Genomic DNA, 20,559 nt, shown 5'->3' with positions numbered 1-20,559 from the left:
AACAAAAAAAAAAAAAAAAAAAAAAAAAAAAAAAAAAAAAAATTATATTCCTTTTTAATTTAAAAATGTGATATCCATAATCAAAGAAATAGAGGCTTTATGTAGCATTTACAACCTTAACCTACATGGCACATAACTTCCAAATTAAATTTAGTAGTAAATGAGAAATACCCATAACCTCCATATTAAAATGACTAGTTAATGGTGGAATATGATAACCGTTACAATATAACCTTAACTCCTGTATTAAAAACAAACAAATATTTAAATTATAATTAAATAGTGTAATGAATGAAATAAACTTATTTGTCATCCTTAGACTAGTTTCATACATTTTAGTTGAGTTCATTAAATGCAACTTAAAGTGCATTTAATGTCTCTCTTTCTTGAAGCTCAACTTATCACAACATAAATGGAGGTCTCCAACGTCTTCTAGAATTTCCTTTGATGAGCTCACCATAGTTTGAATATAAGAGTACAAAGTTTGTTGTAGATTCTTGGCTCTTGTCTTTGTAATTGAACCTTGAGGTATGGAAATTCCTTGGTCGTGGTTCATATCATTCTCCCCCTCTTGAGAAGGATTCGTCCTCGAATCCCAACCATCACCTATATCAAAAGGACTCAAATCAACAACATTAAAAGTTGCACTAACACCGTACTTACCTGGTAAATCAATTTTATAAGCATTGTCGTTGATACGCTCAAGAACTTGAAATGGTCCATCTCCTCGTGGTAAAAGCTTAGATTTTCTTTGAGCTTTTCGGAAATGCACCCAAACCCAATCTCTTGGCTTGAAGATGACAATCTTGCGTCTTTTATTAATTCGGGTGGCAACCTTGGAATTTTGCTTCTCAATTTGTTCTTCTACTTGCTTGTGTAGTTTATTATGAACAAACTCAACCTTGGCATTTGCATCAAAATTCACAAACTCTTTTGACGGTATAGGTAACAAGTCAATGGGGGTTAAAGGATTAAAGCCATAAACAATTTCAAAAGGTGTGCATTTAGTAGTACTATGAACAACCCTATTATATGCAAATTCTATAAATGGCAAACAATCCTCCCAAGTCTTAAGATTCTTATCAATAATAGCCCTAAGCATAGTAGTCATGGTTCTGTTAACAACTTCAGTTTGTCCATCCGTTTGAGGATGACAAGTAGTTGAATATATTAGCTTAGTTCCTAACATACCCCATAAAACACGCCAAGAGTTGCTTAAAATTTTACATCACGATTACTAACAATGCTTTTAGGAATGCCATCGTACAACTTCCCTAAAGAACAAGTCAGCAATATATTTTGCATCATCAGTTTTGAGACAAGGAATAAAATGAGTCATTTTACTAAATCGATCAACTACAACAAAGATGCTATCATAACCTTTCCTAGTCCTAGGTAAACCTAAAACAAAATCCATTGATATATCAATCCAATGACCATTAGGAACAGGTAATGGGGAGTATAAACCATGTGGTTGAAGCCTAGACTTAGCTTGTTTACATGCTATGCAACAAGCACAAACTTTATTAACATCATGTCTCATTTTAGGCCAAAAAAAAAAAAATGTTCAGAGCGCATTTCATAAGTTTTAGAAACTCCATGGTGTGCCATTAAACCACCTCCATTAGCTTCCTTCATAAGTAGCTCACGTATGGAACAAGATGGTATGCAAAGTTTGCCTTTTCGGAACAAAAATCCATCTAACAACAAGTAATTATCCACAACGAGTCCTTTTTTCACAAGATTCAACAAAAGGAGCAAAGAACATGTCATGTTGATACAAATCCTTTATGTGTTCAAAACCCAACAACTTAGTATTCAAAGTATTAAGGAGGACATACCTTCGTGATAAAGCATCTGCAACAATGTTCTCCTTACCTTGTTTATATTATATGACATAAGGGAATGTTTCAATAAATTCTAACCACTCAACATGTCGTCTGTTGAGTTTATTTTGTACCCTCAAATGCTTTAAACTTTCATGATCCGTATGACTAACGAACTCCTTAGGCCAAAGATATGTTGTCAGGTTTGCAATGCACGAACCAAAGCATAAAGCTCTTTGCCATAAGTTGGATACCTCAAAGATGCACTAGTTAACTTCTCACTAAAGAACATTAAAGGTCTTTGATTTTGCATTAACACAACACCTATCCCTACTCCACTAGTATCACATTCAATTTCAAAAGTTGACTAAAAATTTGATAATACAAGCAAGGGAGCAGAACTCAATTTTTCTTTCGAAGTATTAAAAGCAAGTTCTTGATCTTTTTCCCATATAAAGGATACATTTTTCTTAACAAGTTCATTCAAGGGTGAAGCAATTGTACTAAAATTCTTAATGAACCTATGGTAGAAACTTGCAAGGCCATGAAAACTTCTTACCTCACTTACGCTTTTAGGTGTAGGCCAATCTTTTATAGTTTTCACTTTCTCCTCATCAACATCAACACCATTAGATGAAACTACAAACCTAAGAAAGTTAACTTTTTCCATGCAAAAGCTACATTTCTTTAAATTTAAATACAAACATTCGTTTCTTAAAGTAGTCAAAACATTGCATACATGGGTAATATGATCATCTAAAGAATTAGAGTAAACAAGGATGTCACCAAAATAAACAACCACAAACTTACCTAAGTATTCTCGTAAGACATGGTTCATTAGTCTCATGAATGTACTAGGTGCATTAGTTAATCCAAAAGGCATAACCAAATATTCATAAAGACCATACTTGGTTTTAAAAGCTGTTTTCCACTCATCCCCAATATGCATGCGAATTTGATGATAACCCGATTTTAAATCAATCTTAGTAAAAAGATTACATCCATGCAATTCATCAAGCATATCATCTAATCTAGGAATTTGATGCCTATATTTTATAGTTATCTTGTTTATAGCCCTACAATCAACACACATACGCCAAGAACCATCTTTTTTAGGTACAAGAATAACTAGAACAGAACAAGGACTCAAACTTTCACATACATACCCTTTAGCAAGGAGTTCACTTACTTGCCTTTGTATCTCTTCAGCCTTCTTTGGATTAGTCCTATATGGTGGTCGGTTTGGAATGGGCGCGCCAGGAATGAAGTCAATCTTGTGTTCAATCCCTCTAAGCGGTGGCAAACTACTAGGCATCTCCTCGGAAAATAAATCTTCAAACTCTTGCAAAAGCACAACAAAATCACTAGGCAAAGAAGGGTTAAGCATGTTAGTAAAGTAACAAGACCCCTTGCACATAAGTACAAGAATAGTTGGGTTAGAGAGCAAAACATTCCTAGGCTCACTTGATCTAACATACAAGCTTATTGATTTGGCTTTTTTCTCGGCTGAGTGCTACTCTCTTGCTTTTCACTCAAACTCTTTTTAACACTTGATTCTTTTTCAATCTCTGCTTTTGCATCAGCCTCTTGCCTTTTCTTTTCAAGTTTGCAATGATCAATAAATACATCTTTTGGAGAAAATGGAACAAGAGTAGTTTTTCTACCATTGTGAGTAAAAGAGTAACGATTTACATACCCATCATACATTACCCAACGATCAAATTGCCAAGGCCTCCCCAGTAGCAAATCTCCAACATGCATGCATACAACATCACATAAAACATCATCAACATATTTTCCAATAGTAAAAGAAACAAGAGCTTGTTGAGTTACCTGTACATCCCCACAATTATTCAACCATTGAAGCTTGTAGGGTCTTGGATGTGGTTGTGTCTTTAAATTAATTATTTTGATCAGAATGGAACTCACAACATTGGTGCAACTACCGCTATCAATGGCAACACTACAAGGTATAGATTGAACAAGACACTGAGTTTGAAATAAGTTCTCTCGTTGGTCTAGGCCGTCCTCCTTAATGTGGGTGTTTAGAGCTCGTCGAGTAACCAAAGATATATGTGTAGGGTCCTCTTCACTAAACTCCTCACTCTCATCAGTTTCCTCATTTATGTCGTCATGTGCCTCTTCTTCCATAACAATTTCTCCTTCCTTGATGGTCATAATTCTTGCATTTGGGCAATCTCTACTATAGTTTCCTACCCCTTGACATCTCCAACACTTTAAATCCCTATTTCAAACATTAGACTTTTCTACTTTTTCTTTCCTTGTTCGAGCTCTCACCTTTCTCAAATTTAGCTTGAGGCTTCTGATTAATCTCTTGATTTCTATGCTTACAATCAATGTTCTTACTATCCTTTTTCCAGTTTAGAAGAATACCGTTGAGATCTTTGTTGGATTTGCCTCTCCATCTTAATTGCAATGTGCAACAACTTCTAGATATCAAAATAAGGCAATAAATCAGTCTTGTCTGCAATCTCTGTGTTTAACCCATTAAGAAACCACGCCATGACATCCTCCATGTCCTCATCGAGATCAAGTCAATCCATCAATATATCCATCTTCTTGTAATAATCCTCCATAGATTTGCGTCCTTGTTTCACTACTTGAATCTTTTGCGTCATGTCCCGTTGAAAATATTGTGGAACAACACACTTCCTCATGGACTCTTTGAACTCGTACCATGAATCAATTGGTGCTTCAAGGTTTCTTCTCCTACTTGACATCAATTTATCCCACCAAATTTGAGCATATTGTTTGAATTGAGCAATGCATAACAGTACCTTCTTTTCATCACTAAAATTATGACCGTTGGACACCGACTCCACCGTTTTCTCCCATTGAAGGTACTCCTCTGGATCGATTTTTCCATAAATCTTGGGAAGTTTTAATTTGATGCTCCCCACGTTACGATTACGTTGTTGTAAATTATGATACCTTCTTCCATGGCCTCTCCCTCGCATCAAGCCACGACCAACCGCATGTGGATTATCCTCATGTTGATCAGAATTGTCGCCCTCATATTGATTGGTTGAGGGTGCAGGTAGTGGAATCCTCTGTCGAGCTTGATTTTGAGTCTCCAATCTTCCTATTCGATTTTTCAACTCTTCTATTCCTCAAATTAGTTTTTCCATGGTTCGTTGTTGTGCTTCTCTCAATCGTGCATCAGTAATGTTAGGATTGTCGTCTGGATTTTCCATGCTACAAAAGAAAGTTAAAAGAAAAAAAAAAGGACCTCACAAGCGCTCCCTCATGTGTGTTCATTCGTGTTTAGCACTCAACACTCGAATCAATGTATCACTCCCTTACAAACTCACCCTCACAATTGAGCACACACAAATCACACTCCAAAAAAATTCGGATGTGAGACAAGCTATGTTATAGAGCTAAGTGCAATTCATAGTGAATAGACAACACACTCAACACATAAACAAGAGTATTAAAGGAGCAATTCGAATAACAACAAAGAATCGAATTAAAGAAAGAACATGAATAAGGACTAATTTAGACGTAGTAACATATGAGAGTTACATTAAGACATTTAACATCAATAAGATTTTTTTTTCTTCCGTTACTAATTGGCAAAATCTAATCAATTTAGCAACAAGAAAATTGGTTTAGAATATCTTAAAGAAGAACAAAGTGTTGATAAGATCGAGATTAACACTTTATAAAATATGTCAACATGAATTAAAGCACAAAAATAATGTTTTTTTTTTTTTTTGCTATATATTTTTAAGATAGAATGTGAACATGCTCCATATACTTAATATATATATAGATGAGAATCAAAAGAGATAAATCCAAGGAAACATACATCCGATCTTGAGCCTAAAGCTTTGATACCAAATGATATAGAATCAACCCAAGGGAAAGAATGGAACGAATTACCTTGATGATCAAGGTCAAGAGTAAAGAAAACTCGTTTCTAAACTCGTGATTCGAATCACTCCACAAGAGGTTTGATCAATACCACTTGAATGACTCATGCAAGTTCTAAACACAAGAATTTGCAAAGAAAATCTTAGCTCTCACCAAAGCTAAAAAAAAAATAGAAATTCTATTCTTTTTAATTTCAAAATGTGATGATAATAATAATAAAAAAAAAGCTTGATATAAGCTTTACAACCTTAACATATGTGACCATAGCTCCCAAATTAAATTGGCATAATGAGAAATACCCATAACCTTCCTATTAAAATGGCTAGTGAATGGTGGAATATGGTAACCGAGGTGGCTTACAATATAACCTTTACCTCCTATATTAAAGACTAGCTTAAGTATGACAAATAAATATTTAAATTATAATTAAATAGTGCAATAATGAAATGGGTTTATTAGTCATCACTAGTTCCATAAATTTAGCTGGAGTTCATTAAATGCCACTTAGAGTGCATTTAATGCATCTTTTTCTTGAAGCTCAACTTTGCACAACATATAAGTAAGGTGTCCAACGTCTTCTAGAATTTCCTTTGATGAGCTTACCATAGCTTGAATATAAGTGTACAAGGTTTGTTGTAGCTTCTTGACTCTCGTCCTTGTAATTAGACCTTGAGGTATGAAATTCCTTGGTCGTGGTTCATATCACACACCTCCCCCTTAAGCTGCACCACGGGCTGGATTGGACCCCGCCACACGAATGGTTTTGGAGTTGCTCTAGATGACGATGCAAACAATGTTGGCCATAAAATAGGCCACATTGTTAGCTAGGCAACAAGCCGCAACAATGGCCACGCAACCAGCCAATGCAACGGCCACACAACTAGCTAATGTGACGGCTACACAACCAGCCAAAAATCCACAACCGGACAAGGGGGAGAATTGGTTAAAAAAACTTTAGACAGTATGACCCCCGTCCGTTCGTCGGTTCAAAGGAAGATCCCACAGTAGCTCAGATGTGGATCGCAACCATGGAAATGACCTTTGAATCAGCCCTAATGACCACAAAGTAACGTGCGCGACATATGTACAACAAAAGGACGCAGAAGTGTGGTGGACAGATAACAAACAGAATATCAACCCAGGAGAGGGGATCACAACATGAGAAATCTTTAAGGAAGCCTTCCTAAAATACTACTATCCAAGGGAAGCCCATATAAAAGAACAACAAGAAATTAAGCACCTGACCTAGGGAGTACACACTATGGATCGGTATGATCAGGAATTCATGAGATTAAAGAGGTTCGCACCATCACTAGCACACACTGAAGAAAAATAGACAGAGAAGTTTGTGTTAGAGTTGAATTCGAAGACCCGCATATTGGAGGCATTTAACCCGAAAACTTACAAAGAGGCCCTGAGGACGACCAAGGTCCTAAAGGAACCTCCAAAGGAGAAAAACTCGGAGCCAACAGCATCCGTAGGAAAGAAGCGTCCCGTCGAGGCCGAACCCAAGAAATTCCAACCGCCACTCCAGAGACCTCGACATTAGGACAGATGACCTGCTCCACCCCCAGTACTTCGATACCTAGTACCAGAAAAACCTCTGTGTCGCGAATGTGGGAAACAACATTGGGGCAGATGTATGGCAGGCTCGAGGGTATATTACAGGTGCGGTCGTGCAGGTCACACGGCCCAATTCTATATTGGAACGAACGCGGGAAACCCAAGGGGACCCCTTAGGGGAGTGATTATTCGAGTACCCACCACGCAAACCCGTGCACAGACCAGGGCGTATGCAACAACCAGTAAAGAGGCGGGAACGTTTGACACCGTGGTGACAGGTACGCTTTCTATACTAGGACACTTTGCATTGACGTTGTTTGATTTGGGTTCTACCCATTCGTTTGTTTCTTTGTCATTTGTTAGTCAAGACTGGTCCGTAGTAGAACCCTTGATGCATGTATTATTGGTCGGTACCGCAACAGCAATAGACCTGGTTACTGAAAATAGAATAAAAGACAGACAAGTTGTAATAGCTAGATGAACCATCCAAGTAGACCTAAAAGTAGTAGATATGATGGATTTTGATGTCATACTAGGAATGGACTGGCTAGCCGAAAACTTTGCTAGCATAGACTGCCATAAGAAAGAGGTAGTATTTACACCTCTAAACGGATTTAGTTTTTAGTTTAAAGGAACCTTCATAGGCACCACCCCAAAAATAATATCGATGATGAAAGCCATACGCCTGGTATAATAGGGGGGTGGGTGATTCTAGCCTGTGCGGTGAACACAACAGAAAAATAGCAATAGATTCGGTAACCATAGTAAACGAATTCCTAGATGTCTTCCTGGAGGAACTTCTCAGAATCCCTCTATCGTGAGCAGTAGATTTTGGAATAGAACTTGAACCAGGAACGAGACCCATCTCTAAAGCCCCATACCGCATGGCCCTAGCAGAACTAAAAGAACTTAAATCACAACTACAAGACCTATTAGATAAAGACTTCATTCGACCTAGTGTATCCCCTTGAGGTGCGCCAATGTTGTTTGTTAAAAAGAAAGATGGCTCTATGCGTCTATGCATTGACTACAGAGAACTAAACAAGAGGACGGTAAAGAACAAATATCCATTACCCCACATCGAGGATCTATTTAACAAACTTCGAGAGGCAATAATGTTTTCCAAAATAGACCTTCGATCAAGATACCATTAAATTAAGATTAAAAACGAAGATATACCGAAAATAGCCGTTGGCCTCACCAACGCTCCAGCGGTGCTCATGGAATTAATGAACCAAGTATTCAAGGAGTGCTTAGACACGTTTGTGATCGTGTTCATAGACGACATCTTGATATACTTGAAAACGGACGAAGAACACCAAGAACACCTCCGAAAAGCCCTAACTATTCTAAGGGAGAACAAGTTGTAGGTCAAATTCTCCAAATGCGAATTTTGGCTACAACAGGTTTCGTTCTTGGAACACGTAGTATCTAAAGACGGAATTTTAGTAGATCCCACCAAGATAGAAGTCGTCACAAAATGGAACGGCCAACTACGGTTACCGAGATATGAAGTTTCGTCAGATTGGCAGGTTACTATCGAAGGTTTGTCCAAGACTTTTCTAGAATAGCCTCGTTTCTCACCCAATTGACACTGACCATAAAAGTCTAAAATACTTGTTCACTAAAAAAGAATTGAACATAAGACAATGTAAATGGCTAGAGTTGGTAAAAGATTACCACCTAGATATCCAGTACCATCCTAGAAAAGTAAACGTAGTCGCTGGCGCACTAAGTCGAATAATAGTACACTCGTCGGCCCTCATCACAAGGGAGCCACGAGTGCGAGTTGATTTCGAACGAGCTGACATAGCAATAGTAACCAAGGAGGTTATAGCCCAAATAGCCCAATTGATAGTGCGTCCCACGCTCAGACAGAGGATCGTAAACTCACAACGTGAGGACCCTAGCCTAAACAAAATCCTAGACCAGTTGACAGTAGGCCCAGTGGATAGTTTTTCTAAGTCAACAGATGATGGACTACTATGTCAAAGACGTTTATGTGTCCCAGTTGTGAGCAAAATAATGAACGAAATCCTAACTGAAGCACACAACTCACCCTTCTCGATAAATCCAAGTGGTATAAAGATGTATCAAGACCTGAAACAACACTTCTAGTGGTGGAGTATGAAAAAGGTTATCGCGGAATACGTGAGTAAATGTCTAGTGTGCCAACAAGTAAAAGCCCCTAGGCAGAAAACCACCGGACTACTACAACCTCTAAGTATACCGGAATGGAAATGAGAAAATATTCCTATGAATTTCATAGTAGGCTTACCCAAGATACTAAAGGGTTACATGGTAATTTGGGTAGTTGTCGATCGATTGACAAAGTCGGCACACTTCCTACTAGGTAAGACCACATATACAATAGACAATTGGGCTCAACTGTACGTGAAAAATTGTGAGGTTGCATGGAGTCCCGGTATCAATAGTGTCGGATCGAGACCCACATTTTAGGTAAGCCTTTTGGCGCGAACTTCAAAAAGCGTTAGGTACCCACCTCGATTTTAGTACTGCCTTCCACCCACAAATTGATGGTCAAACGAAATGATTAAACCAAATCCTAGAAGACATGCTTTTGGAATGTCTTATGGATTTCATGGGGAGTTGGGACACTAAACTACACTTGATAAAATTCTCATACAACAACAGTTTCCAAGCAACAATCGGGATGACACCATTTGAAGCGTTATATGGAAAACAGTGTAAGTCCTGTTAGATAAAAGCCTGTTGGTTTCCTTATTCACGTTTACACGTTTTAATTAGTTTGATTAAATATTTTCCTTTTGTCCATGTGACAAACACGTCGAATGTATTACCAATTTTGTGCGCTGCCATTTCAAAAGAAATGGCATAGATTTAGTTGGCCACTCTCCAGCATTTTTAGGATAGTTAATTGTTTAAATAGGTGAATCGTTTGACATGAAAAAATCAACTCCTTTTTAGCAAATCAAATTGCAATTCTCTCTCTATGTTATTTTTTACGCGTTTTTATTTTCTTCCAACAACTTCCCATCAACAATTTCCTCTCACCAAAAAGAAAAGGATTTCCCTGGCCGATTATCGAAAAACAACAAGTGGTATCAGAGTCTGGTTCAAGCCATCGGTGGTATATCATTACGGAAGAGCCAACCTTATCAACAGTCAATTTGAATAACTCAAGTGGTTAGAGCGCTGACCTAATAACACACAGGTCTCAGGTTCGAATATTAAAAGAAAATGCAAAGCACGAAAATGCACACATCATAGGGTCCATCCTGAGCAGGCTCGTTCACTCCTCCCGCGCCTCCGCCAAGTGCCGGCATCTCCATCACCGCAACAAGGAGACGACCGAGAAGGCCCATGTGGCTCAATCTGAGGGGGACGATTTTCCTGGTACCAGAGGTGGAGCTCAGGCTCGGGTTATTTAGGTTTACTCGTTTTAATTAGTTTGATTAAATATTTTCCTGGACTAGCGCCGGAAGATGGAAGGGCAGGTGCGCCAGCTCGAATAAAAGGTACCGGAGGTGGATCTCGAACAAGAGCTTGGGTTATTTAGGTTTACACGTTTTAATTAATTTGATTAAATATTTTTCTTTTGACCATTTGACACATCAAATGGGGTACCGGAGGAGGTGGAGCTCAGGCTCGGGTTATTTAGGTTTACTCATTTTAATTAGTTTGATTAAATATTTTCCTGGACTAGCGCCGGAAGATGGAAGGGCAGGTGCGCCAGCTCGAATAAAAGGTACCGAAGGTGGATCTCGAACAAGAGCTCGGGTTATTTAGGTTTACTCATTTTAATTAGTTTGATTAAAGATGGAAGGGCAGGTGCGCCAGCTCGAATAAAAGGTACCGGAGGTGGATCTCGAACAAGAGCTTGGGTTATTTAGGTTTACACGTTTTAATTAGTTTGATTAAATATTTTTCTTTTGACCATTTGACACATCAAATGGGGTATCGGAGGAGGTGGAGCTTAGGCTCGGGTTATTTAGGTTTACTCATTTTAATTAGTTTGATTAAATATTTTCCTGGACTGGCGCCGGAAGATGGAAGGGCAGGTGCGCCAGCTCGAATAAAAGGTACTGAAGGTGGATCTCGAACAAGAGCTCGGGTTATTTAGGTTTACTCATTTTAATTAATTTGATTAAATATTTTCCTGGACTGGCGCCGGAAGATGGAAGGGTAGGTGCGCCAGCTCGAATAAAAGGTACCGAAGGTGGATCTCGAACAAGAGCTCGGGTTATTTAGGTTTACACGTTTTAATTAGTTTGATTAAATATTTTTCTTTTGACCATTTGACACGTCAAATGGGGTACCGGAGGTGGATCTCGAACAAGAGCTCGGGTTATTTAGGTTTACACGTTTTAATTAGTTTGATTAAATATTTTTTTTTTTTACCATTTGACACGTCAAATGGATTACCAATTTTGTAGGCGGCCATTTCAAAACAAATGGCACAGATTTAGTTGGCTACTCTCCAGCATTTTTAGGATATTTAATTGTTTAAATAGGTGAATGTGTTGACAAGAAAAAATCACGTCCTTTTTAGCGAATCAAATTGCAATTCTCTCTCTATGTTATTTTTACGCGTTTTTATTTTCTTCCAACAACTTCCCGTCAACAATTTCCTCTCACTAAAAAGAAAAGGATTTCCCTGGCCAATTATCGAAAAACAACAGGTCCCCATTGTGCTGGGATGAAGTAGGAGAACGAGAACTAGTAGGACCCGAGTTGGTCTGCATCACCAACGAGGTAGTACAGAAAATTAGAGCAAGGATGCGTACAGCACAAAGTAGTTAAAAGAGCTATGCTGACGTTAGGTGTAGGAACTTATAGTTCGAAGAGGGGGACCCAGTGTTCCTAAAAGTTGTGCCTATGAAAGGCGTTCTAAGATTCGGATGTAAGGGAAAGCTAAGCCCCCGCTTTATTGGACCTTTCAAAATCCTAGAAAGAATAGGTGCAGTAGCATACAAACTAGTCTTACCACCTTCACTCTCGAGCGTACATGATGTGTTCCATGTGTCCATGTTGAGGAAATATATTACAAACCCTACGCACGTGATAGACTACCGACCCCTCGAGATCGAGGAAAGCTTAAGTTATCAAGAGAACCCGATTAAAATCTTAGCTCAGGAAGTGAAAGCTTTGAGTAATAGAAACATAGGTTTCGTCAAAGTATGGTGGAGAAATCACCAAACCGAGGAAGTGATGTGGGAACGAGAAGAGGAAATAAAAGAAAAATGCCCTGAATTGATCCAGGAGATTGATACTTTCGAGGACGAAAATTCTTTGTAGGGGTAGATAATGTAATGGATCAGATAAAAAAAAATCCACAATCATCGGCGAGACCCACGAGCCTCGCAAAACTTCGAGGGTCACCACAACAACAGACCCCGATCCTTAGTCAAACCACATGTAAGGAAGAAAACAAAAAAAACGTAGAGTTTGAGGAAGAAACCGACGACGCTTCGTCGAAGCCAAACCATACGAAATCAACTTTGAAACCTTTGATCCCCACGAAAACAATTCCAGAGACCTTTACACACCAGGGATAGATTTCGACATTGCTTACACGTCGTACACAATCGAGAAAGGAAGACAGAATATCGGGTTTTCAAAGTCTCTCACATCTTGGGAGTCTCAGACCTTGTCGAGCCAGAATAACACATAAACGAGTTTCGGGGGAAGAGGGGACTCAGGAACGAAAGGAAAACGAGGAAAATGGACATCGAAAATGGCGTTACCGTGGAGAGAGAGAGATCGCTGAAAATTTTTGAATAATCGGACGAAGAAGACGAAGTTCGACTCGAGGTTTGGACCCCGCGACCCAAACTGAGTGCAACCCACTTCAGTCCAAACCTCGGCCGACAACACCCCCAAGGCCCAAACGCCTCAGCCCAAACCAGAAAGCCCAATTACGGCCTAACCCATTAACTGTGACCCGAGACCAAAAATCCAATCAAACCGAGACCCGCAAGCCCAATCCAATACCTGACGCTGACAGCCCAACCCACCTATAATCGTTTTCTTTCAACCCAGGTTTGGTCCACCACTCGCGGTCAGCCCAGACCCGCGATTGCAACCCGAAAACCCGCGCCTTGGCCCAACTTCGGCTACCACACGCGGCTGCTTCTGGTAGTGCCACGTGGCAGCAACTAGCGCAAAACTCCCCTTGGCTCAAGCGGCTTATTCTGCTCGGGAATCCTATTTTCGACCTGTTCGGCATCGTTTCAACCCTCCCGAACTTGATTTCGACTCCGTTTAAGGTAAAATAGATCATTTTAAGGTCGTATTTCACAAATTCAAGTTGGAAATTAATTATGTTTGTGAAATACTAACGAAGGTGTCGAATGATCCAATAGGAACCAACCACCAACTGAAGCGTAGAACATATACGAGGAGCTAGAAGCTTACGTTTAAATTTTAGGGAGTACTTCGGCTAAGGCCTACCAAGTAAGTGGCTCACCCGTCGTAAGTTACGCGTTGTATGTTGTATGTTGGCACATGCCCGTGGATTCGCACGTGTCATTAAATTGTATGCTAGACTGTTATGCTTGAATACGTAAACTTGGAAATGTGAATGTACGCTCTTTAGTATGATGTGATGTGTTGTGCTTATGACGTTTGTGATATTTCTGGATGATTCTCATATGAACGGAACTATAATTTTGAATGTAAACAACATGAAATGTATGACATGTAATCACGATAAATAACATGAAATGTAACCCCATTAGGATTATGAATGATATGTAGACTGAAAAATGAGAAACGATATGACATGCATGAAAAATGATAGCGGTGTTATATTTAATAATGTTGAAAACGAAAAAACGTTGGGACCTCATGCATTATTTGTGCTCATGCATTAGGAGGATACCCCTATTCCATCACGAGGATACGGATGCGTACATCCATTAGGCAGGTGAAGTATCGTTATGTTTTACATAATGCTATCGTAACGGTTACGAATTCTAATGGGTGTCCGGCAAAAGTTGAGCTACCAGTATAGGTTGAATTTCATTTGTATTCGTAGAATAGGTTAGTATAGGTTTAATTCCCGTTAGCATAATTAGTATAGGCTAGTATAGGTTGAATTGTAATCGCATTAATAAATCATAGGTTAGTATAGGACATTTAGTTCGGAGTTGTTTTTTTTTTTTTTTCTTTCTTTCCCTTGTATTAGTTGTTCATGAGTTAATAAATGACAGATTGATGTTGCATTTATAATAAGAGTCCATTTAAATTAAATTCAGCATTAAATGTAGAAGCATTAAGATAAATTTCTCATTTAAAATATAGTAACGACCTTAGATTGAATAGAAAAATTTTAGGGGCGTTACATTTCATATATTGTTCATCATTCATATCATATCGTTTCTCATTCTTCAGTTCTCATATCATACATAATTCTAACGAGTTATATTTCATGTCATTTGTTGTGATTTCATGTCATTCATATCATGCAATATACACACAATTTAGGAGACATAACATTTCATCATATACATATCATAGCATAACATATTGCATCACAATATCTCATATCATAAACATGTCAATTTATACCTTATCAGATTTATCTTCACTTAAATTACGTTAATCTCTGGGTAAGAGGCCATTCTCATTTTTTTTTTCTCAAATTAAATTTGACAAGGTTATTTTTCATTTTTTTTTTTTTTCTTTTTCTTTGTACAAACTGTGATTATTTTAGCTTAAGAGTGGGTTGAGAAGAGATAATTGGGAAAGGGATGAGAGATCAGCGGAGAAAAGTGGAGAAAATTGGTGAGAGTTGTTTGTTTTTTTATTTAGTTATTGATTTATTGATTTATTATATTTTTTAACTAATTTTTTTTATAATTTTTTTTATTTGTGGTCTGTTACACTTTTATCTCGGTGGCACAATTTTCAATCAACCAAAAAAGTTGTTTATTGTAAAACTCTAACCATAACAATAAATGGAGAGTATCTATAATTTACGGGAAATGTGTCTATAACCATAAATGAGATTTGTATGAACATCTATTCAAATGGTCATGGCATGCATTAATTATGCTATTAATAGATTATTAATTGTAGTACATATATTTGTGCATCGAATAATTTTTAAACTCAACCCAATTATTCACCTAAATAAGTGAAATAATAGACTCAATTATGAGGCTGGGTTGGTTTGAGTTGTTCTAGTCGTTTATTCAATTTATTGTTTTTAATAGAAGTAAAATTTTAATGGGTAAAAGGTTAATTTATTTGTTTCAAACATTTGTTTAAGATGTACAACTCAACCCTATATAATTGTATGTGAGCACATACGTCTTTTTTTATAAGAACTCATAAACCAACTATATTTATAAAATTTTCATTTATTTAGTTCAATACAAATTAAATAAGTTCGTAATGTAATCGAAGTTGTACATTGTGAATTGGATTGATCAGGTTTTTTTTGTTGGATTATCGAATTTCTTGTACATTGTGAATTGGATTGATCAAGTTTTTTTTTGTCAGATTATCGAATTTCTTTTAACGAACTTGAAAATTTATGAAAGAGTAATCGCAGTTCACAGGAGGATCATGGGTTTATAGATAAATAACACTATCTCCATCTACGGGTAAAATTAAAATAAAGTGACTAGAGCTCATGCTCAAAATAGACAATATAGGTTTATGGTTCGTAATGTGGTATATTTATTTTCTCCTAATTTTCATTTAAATATTTAAAATAAGTACTCATTTAATTTACAAATAAAATATTTTCAAAACCGAACATTTAACTTATCATTTAATTTACAAATAAAATATTTTCAAAATTGAGCATTTAACTTATTTGTCCACTAACATTTATTTTAATATTTTTGAAATAAATTACCGGTAATGGATCAAATTAAAATAATTATAAAAAAACAGTGAAAATACTCCTAAGAGTTGAAACGTATTAAATAAAGCAAAAATAATAATTGGAAAAAAATTCAAAACTAATATTTAAAATGAGATTTAAAATTCAGTCAATTTTTTTTTTCCTATTTTTGAAAAAATGAGTACAAATAGATCCTATATCTGTTTAATATTTAAAATTAGAAAATAAGTTTCAATCATATCCCTAGTTTTTCTCAGTATTTAACAAAAAAATTTCTTTATAAATAGGAGTAGTGACAAATTTTTTTATAAACGAGCAGTGACCATTTCTTTTTATATAAATAGGAGCAGTGACAATTACATAGCAGAGGGATAATTAAGTTAGGGATAATTAAGTTGGAGTGAAAGAGGGGGGAAAGATGAATCTTACTCATTTCATCCTTATTTTATTCTGGTTTCTTCCGTTAATATCACCTGTCATTGCAGTAAAAAAGGTAATGCCATTTGGCTGATAGTAAAATTAGTTTGCAGTACAAAAGGTAATGCCATTTGCTTGATAGTAAAATTAGTTTTTTTTAGACAGTGTGTTCTTCTTATGTTTACAAAGTATCATGATACGAATTCTAATTTTATTTTTTTGGATTTCAGTCCTATATTGTATTATTAGGATCTCACTCACATGGGTTAGAGGTATCGGCAATAGATGTTCAAAGAGTGGTTGATTCCCATCACAAATTGCTTGGATCCTTCTTGGGGAGGTTTGAAGTTCGATTTTTTTTTCTTTTTATTTGAAAATATAATTAATATTATATTATTTTGAATTAACAAAAATGGAAAAATTTCAGTTCTGAGAAGGCAAAAGATGCCATATTTTACTCGTATAAGAACCATATAAATGGGTTTGCAGCCATTCTAGATGAGGAGGAGGCCACCAACCTTGCAAGTAATACCAAACTATTTTAATTTTAATATATATATATATATATATATATATATATATATATATATATATTTAAATAATAATTTATGGGACAGAGCACCCAGAAGTAGCAGCAGTGTTGCCAAACAAAGCCAAAGAGTTACACACAACTCATTCATGGGAGTTCATGCATTTGGAGAAGAATGGTTTTATTTTCCCTTTTTCTCCTTGGAGGAAGGCTAGATTTGGAAAGGATGTTATTATTGCCAATCTCGACACCGGTATATATATATTATCTTTTACTTATTCATATAACTCATCCGATTAACATGAAATATCTAATTTAGATCATAAAGGTTGAGTTTGATTGTATCCTATTTGGGTTCGAGGTACTGACCATGTACCTAATTTAGATCATAAAATGGTCATAATTTAGATCATAAAGGTTAGTTAAGATGGTGGATTTTATTCCGGTACTATTTACCTAAATTAGATGATAATGATTAGTTAAGACTGTGGATTTTATTTTGGTTATTTGGGGAAATTAAAAATTTAGGTAAATTTAATGTTTTTTTTTTTTTTTTGCTAAAAAAAAAAAGGTGTATGGCCGGAGTCCAAGAGTTTTGGAGAACAGGGCATAACTGGAGGTGTGCCCTCGAGGTGGAAAGGAGGCTGCATGGATAAAACCCCTGATGCAGTGCCTTGTAACAAGTACCATTGTTAATCATATTTTGATATTTTATTATTATTTTTAATTCAGATTAAAGGGTGATTAACTGCATTAATTATGATTAACACAGGAAATTAATCGGAGCAAAGTATTTCAATCAGGGGCTAATCGCGTACTTGAAATCCCACAATTTAACGGATGAACTCCCATTGATCGTCAACTCCACGCGCGACTACGTAGGTCATGGAACCCACACGCTATCGACGGCCGGCGGCAGCTATGTCTCTGGCGTCAGCGTATTTGGGTCTGGTATCGGAACTGCCAAGGGCGGCTCTCCCAAGGCCCGCGTCGCTGCCTATAAGGTCTGCTGGCCGTTCCGCAACGGTGGCGGCTGCTACGACGCCGACATTTTTGACGGATTTGATCAAGCCATCCACGACGGCGTCGATGTCCTTTCGCTTTCCATCGGCAGTCCACCAGATGAATACTATGATGATACCATCGCCATTGCTTCCTTTCATGCACTGAAGAAAGGAATCCCCGTGGTGTGCTCTGCCGGCAACTCAGGCCCGAGCATGGCGACTGCTACTAATATTGCTCCGTGGATTTTGACGGTCGGGGCTAGCACTTTGGACCGTGAATTTCAAGCCCCCATTGAGCTTGGAAACGGGCAACGCTTCTGGGTTTGTTTAAGAATGAATTATAATTTCACATATATATTATATTTGATTTTTATAAGCAAATATCCCTTCCATTATTGCTTAATCTAGGTATCATATTTGTCCTTTGGTTGAACATAAAAATTGTTCCTGGTGATTAGGGGTTGAGCCTTTCGAGACCATTAGCAAGAAGAAAGCTATACCCATTGATAACCGGAGCTCAGGCGAAAGCAACGACCACCTCTGCCGACGATGCCATGCTCTGCAAGCCGAAAACTTTGGATCATTCTAAAGTGAATGGGAAGATCTTGGTTTGCTTGACAGGGGGCTCTTCAAGAATTGACAAAGGAATGCAAGCTGTCCTCGCCGGTGCTGTCGGAATGATTCTCTGCAACGATAGGTTTAGTGGATTTAAAATCATTGCCGATCTCCATGTTCTTCCAGCTTCCCATATCAGTTACAACGACGGTCAAGCTATTTCCTCGTACATTAATTCCAGGAAGTAAACAAATTACAATTTCTTTACTTCTTTATGAATCTTTGTCGGAATGCTTCTCTGATTGTTGTTGTTTTTGACAGAAATCCGATGGGATATTTGATCCCACCGTCGTCCAAAGTTAATACCAAACCTTCTCCGACCATGGCGGCTTTCTCATCCAGAGGACCCAACATAGTTTCTCCGGAAATTATCAAGGTTTGGTTATGAATTACGACACCCATTTGAGATTATCAAGAACAAAGCTCATGAGTTTCTAATTCTTTGCAGCCGGACGTGACAGCGCCGGGAGTGGACATAATCGCGGCATTCTCCGGCGCCGTGAGCCCAACAGGGGAGCCATTCGACAACAGAACAGTTCCATACATAACAATGTCAGGGACTTCCATGTCCTGTCCCCATGTCTCCGGCATTGTCGGCCTCCTCAAAGCTCTCCACCCCCAATGGAGCCCCGCCGCCATCAAATCCGCCATAATGACCTCTGCCACAATTAGCGACAACACAATGAACCTCATCCTCGACGGCGGCTCCCCTATCTTCGCTCCAGCCACCCCCTTCATATATGGGTCAGGGCACATCCACCCCATTGGTGCCATCGACCCCGGCCTCGTCTACGACCTCTCCCCCAACGATTACTTAGAATTCCTCTGCGCCAGCGGCTACAAGGAGAAGAACATTCGAGTATTCGCCGAGGAAAATTACAAGTGCCCTGTTTCTGGTTCTATTTTAAACTTTAATTACCCTTCCATTGGGGTTCAGAACTTGACTGGATGTGTCACCCTTACTAGAAGGTTGAAGAATGTTGGCAGGCCGGGAGTTTATAGAGTCAGAGTTCGACGGCCGAAAGGAGTTAAGGTTTTAGTGAAGCCAAGAGTTCTGAAGTTTCGAAAGATTGGGGAGGAGAAGAGGTTTGAATTGACGATGACCGGAGTTGTGGCGGAGGGTCAAATTGGTTATGGTACGCTAATTTGGACCGACGGCAAACACTTTGTTAAGAGTCCAATTGTAGTTTCTTCTGGCTTTTTTTGAACCCATTTTGTTAGGAGGGATTACTAGATTTCAAGTTTTGAGTTCTGTTACTGAAATCATATAGTTTTTTTTTTTCTTCTCGATATGAACTAGTTCTTAGGAATTCTTTCTTTTTATTTTAAACATTTTCCCGTTAGTTTAATGAATTGTTTTAGTTTACCCAATTATTGAAACAAACAATTTTTTTTAGTTTAACCAATTATTGAAACAAACAATTTCTTTTCATCTCTCTATTTTAAGCAGACTCTCTTCGAAACAGTGTCTAGATTTTGTCCAGATTTTGTGCAGGTCACTTGTTATAATTTGCTAGCTCACTTGTTATCACGTCACCAACTTCCTTGACCTTCTTACATTGGGTAGGTGTCAATTTTCATAATTGTCTATGAGTGATGTTTTTTCTACTACCACCACCATGTTAAGGCCCTTTTGATCTCATTGGTATTTTTTTAAAAGCATGAGAGTGGCATGGCGGGTAGCACACTTGACAAGAGATAGATACACGTGATAGGAAAAAAGATGCAAGCCCCTAATTCAAAATATAGTGTGAGAGGGGCCGAGCTTGGACCAAGCTCAAATGAGTATTGTATGATAGCCTTTGGTGGAGATTATTCCAACATAGACGCTCTGGAAATTGGTGTTTAGTAGACGCTTGAAATTGGTTT

At 37.8% G+C, this 20,559-nt stretch overlaps 1 protein-coding gene across 1 annotated transcript; it reads left to right on the top strand.

Annotated features, from left to right (window-relative positions):
• The first annotated feature begins 7,337 nt into the window (after positions 1 to 7,337).
• LOC111434038 (subtilisin-like protease SBT5.4) lies at positions 7,338 to 19,897 on the top strand. Its single transcript, XM_023071335.1, has 9 exons — positions 7,338 to 7,391; positions 16,773 to 16,882; positions 16,970 to 17,067; positions 17,160 to 17,324; positions 17,643 to 17,754; positions 17,844 to 18,396; positions 18,534 to 18,874; positions 18,952 to 19,066; positions 19,139 to 19,897. Exons 1-9 carry the CDS (start codon positions 7,338 to 7,340, stop codon positions 19,895 to 19,897), a joined length of 2,307 nt encoding a protein of 768 aa, XP_022927103.1.
• The last annotated feature ends 662 nt before the right edge of the window (positions 19,898 to 20,559 follow it).

The sequence above is a fragment of the Cucurbita moschata genome, unplaced genomic scaffold (genome assembly GCF_002738365.1).
Source record: "Cucurbita moschata cultivar Rifu unplaced genomic scaffold, Cmos_1.0 Cmo_Scf00044, whole genome shotgun sequence".
Taxonomy (NCBI): Eukaryota; Viridiplantae; Streptophyta; class Magnoliopsida; order Cucurbitales; family Cucurbitaceae; genus Cucurbita; species Cucurbita moschata.
Note: the sequence above shows the minus strand (reverse complement) of the source record. Positions and strands in the feature narration are given on the sequence as shown.

What these genes read in the sequence shown, in the direction of transcription:
- LOC111434038 (XM_023071335.1), top strand. Translation starts at nt 7,338, where the DNA reads ATGTGGGAAACAACATTGGGGCAGATGTATGGCAGGCTCGAGGGTATA. An exon ending in GGCTCGAGGGTATATTACAG is followed by an intron (nt 7,392 to 16,772) that starts GTGCGGTCGTGC and finishes TTTGGATTTCAG; the next exon opens with TCCTATATTGTATTATTAGG. An exon ending in GGAGGCCACCAACCTTGCAA is followed by an intron (nt 17,068 to 17,159) that starts GTAATACCAAAC and finishes TTTATGGGACAG; the next exon opens with AGCACCCAGAAGTAGCAGCA.